The 11262-nt window shown below is 39.2% G+C and overlaps 1 protein-coding gene across 1 annotated transcript; it reads left to right on the top strand.

Annotated features, from left to right (window-relative positions):
• Positions 1-4272: 4272 nt before the first annotated feature.
• On the top strand, positions 4273-11044 carry G6PC2 (glucose-6-phosphatase catalytic subunit 2). The gene is made up of 5 exons (XM_061397107.1): positions 4273-4528; positions 5092-5201; positions 7323-7434; positions 9427-9542; positions 10496-11044. Exons 1-5 carry the CDS (start codon positions 4311-4313, stop codon positions 11005-11007), a joined length of 1068 nt encoding a protein of 355 aa, XP_061253091.1. The 5' UTR covers positions 4273-4310; the 3' UTR covers positions 11008-11044.
• The last annotated feature ends 218 nt before the right edge of the window (positions 11045-11262 follow it).

Genomic DNA, 11262 nt, shown 5'->3' with positions numbered 1-11262 from the left:
AATTGAGCGACTTCACTTTCACGTTTCACTTTCATGCGTTGGAGAAGGAAATGGCAACCCACTCCAGTGTTCTTGCCTGGAGAATCCCAGGGATGGGGGAGCCTGGTGGGTTGCAGTCTATGGGGTCGCACAGAGTTGGACATGACTGAAGTGACTTAGCAGTCTTAAAGAACCTGCCTGGCAATGCAGGAGACATAAGAGATACAGGTTTGATTCCTGGGTCAGAAAGATCCCCTGGAGATGGAAATGGCAACCCACTCCTGTATTCTTGCCTGGAGAATCCAATGGACAGTGGAGCCTGGCAGGCTGTGGTCCATAAGGTCACAACGAGTCAGACACGACTGAAGTAACTTAGCACAGCACAATTTATTTCAATGCATGACTATTCCCAGAGAAGAAAACATATGCTGGGTCCCAGGACCATCAGCAGCAGATGGGCATCAGCGCTCCCCATAAGCTCTGGAGGGACCCATCTTTGTGCCACTTTATATTTTCTCCAGGGAAGATGTCAGCAACTGGGAAGTTAACAGTAGCCACTGAGTACCCACAACTGTGTCCCTGTTGTCAAATGATGGGATGAGCCATCCAACAATTCCAAGTGGTGACTGTATCTGTGATCTCTTAGTGATCAAGCAGCTGACCAGATGTGGTTCAGTGCCAACAAATCAGGATACAGGGAAACTGGAGGTCTGGGTGGTTGAAAACATTTGAAACGAGCTGGTTATAGCATTCAGTTCAGTTGCTCAGTCGTGTCTGACTCTTTGTGACCCCATGAATCGCAGCATTCCAGGCCTCCCTGTCCCTCACCAACTCCCGGAGTTCACTCAGACTCACGTTCATCGAGTCAGTGATGCCATCCAGCCATCTCATCCTCTGTCGTCCACTTTTCCTCCTGCCCCCAATCCCTCCCAGCATCAGAGTCTTTTCCAATGAGTCAACTCTTCGCATGAGGTGGCCAAAGTATTGGAGTTTCAGCTTTAGCATCATTCCTTCCAAAGAAATCCCAGGGCTGATCTTCTTCAGAATGGACTAGTTGGATCTCCTTGCAGTCTAAGGGACTCTCAAGAGTCTTCTCCAACACCACAGTTCAAAAGCATCAATTCTTCGGCGCTCAGCCTTCTTCACAGTCCAATTCTCACATCCATACATGACCACTGGAAAAACCATAGCCTTGACTAGACGGACCTTTGTTGGCAAAGTAATGTCTCTGCTTTTGAATATGCTATCTAGGTTGGTCATAACTTTCCTTCCAAAGAGTAAGCATCTTTTAATTTCATGGCTGCAATCACCATCTGCAGTGATTTTGGAGCCCCCAAAATAAAGTCTGACACTATTTCCACTGTTTCCCCATCTATTTCCCATAAAGTGATGGGACCAGATGCCCAATAGCATTAGCTATTATTTATTTTGCAGCTGTTTAAAAATTTCATCAATATTGGCCTTAAGAAGCCAAGACAAGGCTTAGATTGAGAAAAATCATTGCTCTGGAAACAAAATTTCATTTCCAAGCAGGCCTCCCATACTAAAAAAAATGACCTGGGCAGTTACTTGTTCATTTCCTCATCCCTAAAATGAAGACCTCTGTGAAGTTAAAATTGGGTAATAAGATGGAGTAGTTTTTTTATTATGATTTTTTATTAATTTGGCTGTGCCAGGTCTTAGTTGCAGCATGTGGGATCTAGTTCACTGACCAGAGATTGAACCAGGCCCCCTGCCTCGGGAGCACAGAGTCTTGGCCACTGGATCACCAGCAAAGTCCCCAGATGGAGTATTTTTAAAGGTAAATAACTGGCAGATCATAAATGCAAGACATTCTAAAGCACAACTGAGTTTTCAGCACAATTAATTGTATCCCAAACATCCCTCAGATCAGATTAGCACAGTAGTGGGAGAATGGGAGTGAATATAATTCATAGTCTGTAGTCTGCCCGAGGGGAGAGCAAAACCTGGGGAGAGCCAGTGCTGGCAGACTACTTCCTGGCTCTCCTCCCACTGCAGTAGAAATATTAAAGGAGACTGTGAGGTTCTCACCATGGACAGAGATTAATACTCATTTCCTGGAAGACATTTAAAGACACTTTCTGAAAAGTGATCTGATGCCATTTGCAGTCCTGCTTAGTGACTGTCAGACCCAAGTTCTCACACATAGAAGCCAGGCTGTATTTTAAGCTCTTTTTGGGAGAGAAGCACAGAAAACCCAGTGAGCAAAGTTGCCATTACTATGCCCTATTTCATGAGAAGTGCGCTTCAATTACCTCCACTGCTTTACCTCTTCTGGAGATTAGGGTTTTCTTTCATTCTAGAGATAGAGTCTCCGAAGACTTGACAAGATACATCACTTAGTGCAAAAATCTAATGTAATGGGAAATCCAATTAAGCCCAATAGTTGACATATTAAATGTCAGTGCAGCTTCTTTCAGGTAGACTTTTGGCAGAGGGAGGGGTTTAAGGCCAAAAGGAGAACAAGCTATGTATGAATTGCTTTATATCAGTGATTTCAACCCTAACTGCACATTGCAATCATTTGGAAAGTATTTTTAAAATGCTAATGCCTAACTTCCATAACCAGAAATTTAATTTATCTGGGAAAGGCATAGAATTTTTTAAAAAGCACCCCAAAAGACTGGTCAGTCAAAACATTTCCTCCAAGAGAAGCAAAGAGTCTAGGGAGGTACCTGTAGACACTGGATCCCCATAATAAGGTGCCATTAAATGATGGGGCCAGTCCTGGGGCCACGGCTGAGTTTTCTAAATTTGCTGGCGTATTGAATGCTTATTTAACTTTTATGCAGAGTTGCTGCTGCTAAGTCACTTCAGTTGTGTCTGACTCTGTGCGACTCCATAGATGGCAGCCCACCAGGCTCCCCGTCCCTGGGATTGTCCAGGCAAGAACACTTGAGTGGGTTGCCATCTCCTTCTCCAATGCACGAAAGTGAAAAGTGAAAGTGAAGTCACTGTCACACGCTCAGTTTTGTCCAACTCAGGCTCCTCCATCTGTGGGATTTTCCAGGCAAGAGTACTGGAGTGGGATGGAGTACATCATGTGAAATGGTAGGCTGGATGAAGCACAAACTGGAATCAAGATTACCAGGAGAGATATCAATTACCTCAGATATGCAGGGCTTCCCTGATAGCTCAGTTGGTAAAGAATCTGCCTGCAATGCAGGAGACCTGGGTTCAATCCCTGGGTTGGGAAGATCCCCTAGAGAAGGGAAGGCTACCCACTCCAGTATTCTGGCCTGGAGAATTCCATGGACTATATAGTCCATGGGGTTGTAAAGAGTCGGACATGACTGAGCAACTTTCACTTTCACTTTTCAGATATGCAGATGACACCATCCTTATGGCAGAAAGTGAAGAGGAACTAAAGAGCCTCTTCATGAAGGTAAAAGAGGGGAGTGAAAAAGCTGGCTTAAAACTCAACATTCAAAAACTAAAATCATGGCATGCAGTCCCATCACTTCATGGCATATAGATGGGAAAACAATGGAAACAGTGACTGACTTTATTTTCTTGGGCTCTGTCATACGAGCAACTCTCCCATGCTCTCAATTGTTTTTGCTAGCCAATAAAAATATGCCTCATTCCTAACAGTTCTACCATCTAGTAGACCTACTACTCAGTAATCTCCATATCTGCTTTCTGGCCTCACAGTCGAAAAATAACACATTTCCTTCCAGATTTCATAAACTCCATGTATTTTCTTCTCTGTTCCACATCTCTCATATTATTCTCTTTGCTAATAAGGAAATAGTAAAATATTTTTATTTAAACATCTGCAATCAGAAAATACTGTCATATCATATAAACTGTTCATGCCTAGATATTTACTCATCTGTTTTCCTGAAAGACCCAATAAAATAGTCAAAGAGCCACAGTCTATTTTAAATTAAAATGCATTGCTTTAAGGGCTATTTGACATGCAGTAATTATTTATATAGTCTTCTAGTGAAGCACAGAAATTGCTAATGTCTCTGCCCTTGAAGGAAATGAACCGTGCAAAAATTTCAAGCAAACATGATCCAACTGTTCACACAAAAGACAGACTGCATAAGAAATGCATTGTGTCTCTACCCAAATTTCCCCTCGACTTGCCACCGATCCGCATTTACTTCACCTCTTTAGCATCAATTAAAATCATAAAGTAGTTGAACTTTTCAGCAGAGGACAGACATGCCCTCTCCACAGATGGTCAGTATCACATGTCACAGTAATGGCTGGACACGCCAAGAGAGAAACGCATAAAAATGGTAGAACTCAGAGCACTTCAGCTCCGCTCACTCTATGTTTAGAACTGCCTCTCTTTCAAGATGGATTTCCTTCATAGGAATGGAGTGCTCGTTATTCAGCATTTGCAGAAGGACTACCGAGCTTACTACAATTTTCTAAATTTTATGTCCAATGTTGGAGATCCCCGGAATATCTTTTCTATTTATTTTCCACTTTGGTTTCAACTTAATCAGACAGTTGGAACTAAGATGATATGGGTAGCAGTCATTGGGGATTGGTTCAATCTTATTTTTAAATGGTAAGCCTTCTGTTTTGTTTCATTCTTCATAAAGCTTCTTCTTAAATTTGTAGCTTTGGCTTAATGATCACATTTCAGATGTGTATAGTTTTACTTGGATGATCTTTCAAACATACTGGTTAACTTGAAACACCTATTCGTAAACAGAACTTACAAAAAAGCATAGAAGTCTATACTTTATCTGACTTAGAAGTAAATTCCAAAAGCCTATAACATATATGGTATGATTAACCAAGAAGTGAGTTAAACAAATTGCACCATAATGAACAGATTAATAATTCCAAGGACCACTTTGATATTTTTAGTCTAAGTATCCAAAGACTTCCCTTGCAAGGAAAAAAGTCCCTGTTTTTATTGGAAACTAGGATCCCAAACTCCATATGACTCATCCTGTATAATGAGAGACAGACCAGAACTTAAATTCTTTCAAAGTCTCTCAATAATGAGCTTTCCTCATCAACAGTCTGCTTGAGTCATTTTTATAGGAGAGAATAGCTAGTCTCCAATTAAGTAACAACTGTGTGTTTAAATATATATGCGTATTTATATTTCTTTAAATACAGGATATTATTTGGTCATCGGCCTTACTGGTGGGTCCAAGAAACTCAGATTTACCCAAATCACTCAAGTCCATGCCTTGAACAGTTCCCCACTACATGCGAAACAGGTCCAGGTAAGCTGTTAAAGCAGCCTCAGGTTACTAAAGATATTCCAACAGATAGCCATTGTACATGATTATCATCTAATAACTGTACAATATCATAGAGGGTTTTAAAGAAAATGGCATGGGTAAGGATGCTAAAAGTTCATAAACAAAAATTGCTAGTGAAAAGGGTAAAACTTTTATGAGTAAGAAAATTTCATTTTTAAAAAATTTGTAAAAGGATAAGTTAAAAGAATATTCCCCAAATGATTTTATTCTTGGCATTTTTTTTTTTTTTGGAAGGAGGTCATGGTCTGATATAGAAACAAACAAAAGACAATTAACTAGAACACATTTTTTAAAAACTATATTAAAATACTGGAAATGCTGATTTATCTGCTGCTGTGCACCTTTCAAAGTTATTGTAGATCTGAGAATCACATAAATGAGACAACAGACAGGGTTTCTGTAAGAAAGGTCAGGACTTCCTGGTATTACTATTGCCTGCCGAAATTCTCTTTAATCGTAGAGTTATTTCTTTCCACTTTGCTTTTTCTCTTGTGTATACAGTGCATAAGTAGACTTCTGGGTCCACTCTCTCATAAGTAAGATTTTGTATGAGTATAAAATCTTTACTATGAGAGTTGAATTTAAGATGATAAAAAGTTTTAAATATATATATATAAGGTAAATTGCATATTGTTTTACTTTGTAAGATTGTGTTATATTGTACCTCCACACAGTTTTGTTATATAGCCTCAAATTATTGGCATTTGACATCCTGAGACTAACCTTGAATACAGTGAATGTGTAAGTTCCTAATAAGTTTTTGGAATATCTTTTTTTTTTTTTTTACTACCAAAAAAGTAGGCATCCATCTGTTATAGTATTTATCACCCTATAGTATTATTAATATTATTATTAATACTACTAATATTATATTATTATTATAGTATTATTGGTATTATTATTAGTAGTAGTAGTTATTTAATATCTGACTCCTCCAATAGACTGTGCATTCCATCATGTCAGGGATGCTATGTATTTTATCTTTGTGAAAACAATGCAGGATGGATGGATGGATGGATAGTATCTGGGACAATTGAAATGCTGCTGCTGCTGCTAAGTCGCTTCAGTTGTGTCCAACTCTGTGTGACTCCATAGACGGCAGCCCATCAGGCTCCCCCGTCCCTGGGATTCTCCAGGCAAGAACACTGGAGTGGGTTGCCATTCAATTGAAATGCTACTTTGGTTTATCCCAGAACTTCCCAGCACATGCTCTGTCTTATGAGACATTTTCTGGAAAAGAAAAAAAGAAATACTACATTTTACATTCATTCCTTGAAGTTTTCTAATACATGAAACATATAAAAAGCCCTGATAATTTCTGTTTAAAAAATCAATTTGAAAGAAAGAGATCCATAAGTCATAGATTTGTCTTTATTTAAACTGGTGTTTTTCAAAAAGAGACTCAATGAATTAAGCTCAATGAATCTCCACTTGGTAAAAACTCAAGGAGTACATCAAAACAAAGTGATTTTTTAAAAAAAGATCTAGTGACATGGGAAAGACATTCTGGGAGTAGAAAGGCTTCCTGTCTGCAGATTTATTCTGCCAGGATTGATGCCACTTTGTAGCTTCCCTTTTCCATTTAATGACAAAGACTCCTAGTGCAGCAACCAGTCACAAGATGGGCATGGGGCTAGCTAGTACATAGCAGTTAGTTGGGAAATCAGACACAGCAGTGATAGCTTTAATATGTTTGACTTTTCAGCCCAAAGAAAATAAGCTGATTCAAGATTCAATCCAAGTACTTCAATTTTGTCATCAGTTAAAAACAATTAGATATGAAGAATGACTAAGGATGTGGCAGATTTTTTGATGCAACAGCCTGAGTTCTTAATTAGACTTGAACATTTTGATTTCTGGACTTCAATGAACTTGAATAACCTGGGGAAATTTTTTGAAATGGTATTTGACTCAATTTTCTTTATTTCTACCCATTACTAAGCAGTACATACAGCCTATGTCCTATGGCTTTTTTCTGAGTTATTTGTAATATTCATGGCTAATATGCTATTCTATTGTCCATTTCTGATAGTTGTACTCTATTAACCACCTTTCAAATGGATTGCCACTTTCTTGTTGCAGGAAGTCCATCTGGCCATGCGATGGGTTCATCATGTGTCTGGTATGTCATGGTGACAGCGGCCCTGAGCCACACCGTCAGTCAGATGGATAAGTCTTTTATCACTCTGCACAGGTCAGCTTTGCTCCAATCTCTGTAGCCCTGGAACATGACAGTTTTAAACACAGAAAGTCTTTTTAAAAATTCAGTTTAGTGTAATTTTAGTTATTAAAATGTGCTTATTCAATTCTATCATAGCCAACTTAGCAAAATGAATAGGAGATTAATATTTTGCTTTTAAGATAATATCCTAATTAGCTCACAATGATTACCACATTACAGGGTTGGAAATGTTTAATTGATTAATGACTTTTTAAATGTGCTTTTGGGGTCCCCATAATACTATACTCACTTTAGTAGTTCATAAATAAGTCATCTGAAATTATATAAGGAAGTATTTTTCCATGCATATTCCCTTACTTTAAACAAATTTTTGAGAAGCCTCATTCCCCTCGAATACATTGGTTACTTTAGTATAATTATGCTTTCTTCTTTGACTAACTAATGATTTTGACATAAATAACATATATTCTAGCTTTAAATATTATGCAATCTTTTAATTTAAAACATCCAGAAGCAAACTTAAATTCTAATGTTAGTAGATTTAATGTTAGTAGATTCATAACATTCTGAAAGGCCTAGACCTTTAAATTATTCAAAATTTTTATACTTTTTCCTTCTTTTCTTTCCTGATATACTTTAACTATCATTAAAATAATTTTGAGCATCACTTTAATCATAAATTATTAGGCAGTCTGAGATAAGATTCTCCAGTTAATTGCATAAAAGCTACTATAAGATACACCATTACATTAAAGTTCTTTATAATAAAGAATTTCCAAGTTCCATCTCATATTCCACTTTTCAGAGTAATATTGGGTAATATACAAAACAAATAACCAAAGGAATTTGGGCATCTTTAAAGTTTATCCTAATGAGACTGTGACCTGTATGCCTTAAGGTATTCATTATCCAATCCAAAACAACAATGGTAAAAAACATGTTGTCATCTTTAAAAATTAGCATTTTCTATCCATAGACAATTTTTCAAAGTAGGAACCTAGATAAACCTTTCCTTTTCTCTGTAGCTCATTTTCTCCTCCAGTTCCTGGAAAATTATTTGTTTGTTCTCAAAAAAAAAATTCTCAACTCTTCTTTGATTCTTATAACTGCATCATTTCGTTGATCCATCAAAACGTACTGAGTGCCCACACCTTACCTAAATATTACCACATCCTTGTTGATTCTTCTTCCATATGGATACCCCCTGCTTATTTTCTCTTTGAAATTCTTGTTTCTCTCTATTCCTTAACTTTTCAATATCCAAAATTTAGTCCAATTATCAGGGACAAATCATTCAGAACCATCAAGGATTCCTAGAACTCATTATTGCTAATATTTTTTATTAAAATGATGAACATTGCTTGGACTTAAATATTTTTATAAGTTTTCTGCATACTACTGCTTCTAACTCAACATATATAACCCATAGGTCACTTTCTGTTTATTATTTTCTACGTGTCAAAAACCAAGGAACCAGGACTCTTGAGAGCTTGAGAGTCTTGAAATTAAACCCAATGAAAACTTGCCCTTGATGGAATGCCTGTGTGCTTTTCATCAGATTGGCAGCTGCCTCTTCTGTGAGTTTTCTTCAAGCAAAGAGACGTTGAGAGAGGAAAGAGGAGGCACATATGACAGGGAGTAAAAATATATATAATTTATTCTAGACCACTGTAAATATTAATAATTCCCCCAAGCTTGAATTTCCCTTCGTTAGAATAATTATCAGGATGCCAAGTCGGTTTCTTTTTACAGCATTTATTAAAATTTCACAATATAGCCTAGCACTGGTTCAGTTTAATGCATCGATAAATATAGAAACATCTGTTAAAACATTTGAAATCCTATGGAGTGCAAACAAAATTGAAAGACCCTCTAGAATTATGATATTACATCACAGCTAGAAGATTCCTCTATGAAAGATCATCTGGTGTCAACCCCCCGCCCATTTTTATGAGTGATACAATTTCTTTGCTTTTTATGCTTGTCTCTATTTTTCCATCATAGACTGACTTGGTCATTTCTTTGGAGTCTCTTTTGGTTGATTCAAATCAGTGTCTGCATCTCCAGAGTATTCATAGCAACACATTTTCCTCATCAAGTTATTCTTGGAGTAATTGGTGGTAAATATGGTCACTTACCTTTTGTTGTATCATTGAAAGCTTTAGTGTCCTTTGTTTTATGTTGTCAGATTCTCCCTGCTAACTGATTCCCCAAACTCAGGTAATTCTATCAAGCCACTGATATTTAATGCTGCCCTAGGAGCTTAAGTGGTTCTTCATATCTCTCAAATTCTCCATACAGGCAATGGTACACATTCTCACTCAAAAGTATAAGCGCATAACCTCTTGGTGACACGGTTGGGTTTCTCTAAAGTGTGACTAGTGCTGAGTCCAACTCCCGAACCACCACGAAGGACAGTGTGCTTGTGTCTTGGTTTGGGAGACTTAATAATGGCCTTCCAACCTGCACGCCGTGTCACTCTCTCAGAAACACCTGCAGTGATTATTACCTAACTGTGGACTTCATTCAGCAGCTGCTTTGTATTTCCACCAGCATTCACAATGATCGAGTTTCCGCTTTTCAACTCCACAAATCTTTCAAAGGCTCTCTACATTAACTGGCTATGGCAATTGAAATATTAATTGCAAGCACCTAGATCAGTTCTCCAGAGAAGGCAATGGCAACCTACTCCAGTGTTCTTGCCTGGAGAATCCCATGGACAGGGGAGCCTGGTGGGCTGCTGTCTATGGGGTCAGACAGAGTCGGACATGACTGAAGTGACTTAGCAGCAGCAGCAGCAGATCAGTGCTCTGCCTATAAAGTGGGTTGTCACTCAGTGCCCTGGACTCCTGAAAATCCCCCCTGTGCTAATGCGGTTGGGTAAAAGACCATGGGAAAAGTGAGGTTTCAGTTACTGCCTTAAAAAAACAGGTTTTGGAAAATAGATAGAACCTAGGTTTCTACAGCCCTTTATCATTGAAAACTGTGGCTAAATTCTTTAATGCAGAGAGGAATGATTCCTGAGAGTCTCAAAGGCACACAGTTCTGCTCAGTGTTGCTTTCCAATCCCCAGGCGTCCTGGTAGCGGAGGTCTTTGAATACACTCCAGGTATCCAAACAGCCAGCCTGAGCGTATACCTGAAGACCAACCTGTTCCTCTTCCTGTTTGCACTTGGCTTTTACCTGCTGCTCAGACGTCTTGACATTGACCTGCTGTGGTCCGTGCCCATAGCCAAGAAGTGGTGCGCCAACCCCGACTGGATCCACATTGACACCACACCTTTTGCCGGACTTGTGAGAAACCTCGGGGTCCTCTTTGGCCTGGGCTTTGCAATTAACTCAGAGATGTTCCTCAGGAGCTGTCGAGGAGAAAACGGCTACAGGCTGAGCTTCCGGCTGCTCTGTGCCCTGGTCTCGCTGACCACCCTGCAGCTCTACCACTTCATCAAGATCCCCACTGACACCGAGTATTTGTTTTACGTGCTGTCTTTCTGTAAAAGTGCGTCCATCCCACTGACTGTGGTTGCCCTGATTCCCTACTGTATTCATATGTTAATGAAACCAAGTGCCAAAAAGCTTAATTAGAATTGTGTGGAGGGCTGGTGCCTGTGGCCCCAGGATGACACTACCCCATGCTCACATAGGACCAGCAGAGCAGAGAGAAACTGGAGGCTTCCAGCTGGAGGTCACAAATGGCAGCCATAAGACCCAGTCCGTTCTCATATATGTTTAGTTTGGCCTTCAGAGTTACCTGTGTTCCCCCGTCTTTTAGAGTGTATGTTAGTCAACCATTCCTGTTTGACTTTTTGTGACCCCCAGGGATGGTAGCCTGCTAGGCTC

The sequence above is a fragment of the Bos javanicus genome, chromosome 2 (genome assembly GCF_032452875.1).
Source record: "Bos javanicus breed banteng chromosome 2, ARS-OSU_banteng_1.0, whole genome shotgun sequence".
Classification (NCBI taxonomy): Eukaryota; Metazoa; Chordata; class Mammalia; order Artiodactyla; family Bovidae; genus Bos; species Bos javanicus.
This window is presented reverse-complemented; position numbering and strand designations above follow the sequence as displayed.

Bases quoted from the DNA above. Each gene is read 5' to 3' on its own strand.
- G6PC2 (XM_061397107.1), top strand. From the start codon at position 4,311: ATGGATTTCCTTCATAGGAATGGAGTGCTCGTTATTCAGCATTTGCAG. The intron at 4,529-5,091 runs GTAAGCCTTCTG...CTTTAAATACAG, and splicing joins TTCAATCTTATTTTTAAATG to GATATTATTTGGTCATCGGC. The intron at 5,202-7,322 runs GTAAGCTGTTAA...TTCTTGTTGCAG, and splicing joins TACATGCGAAACAGGTCCAG to GAAGTCCATCTGGCCATGCG.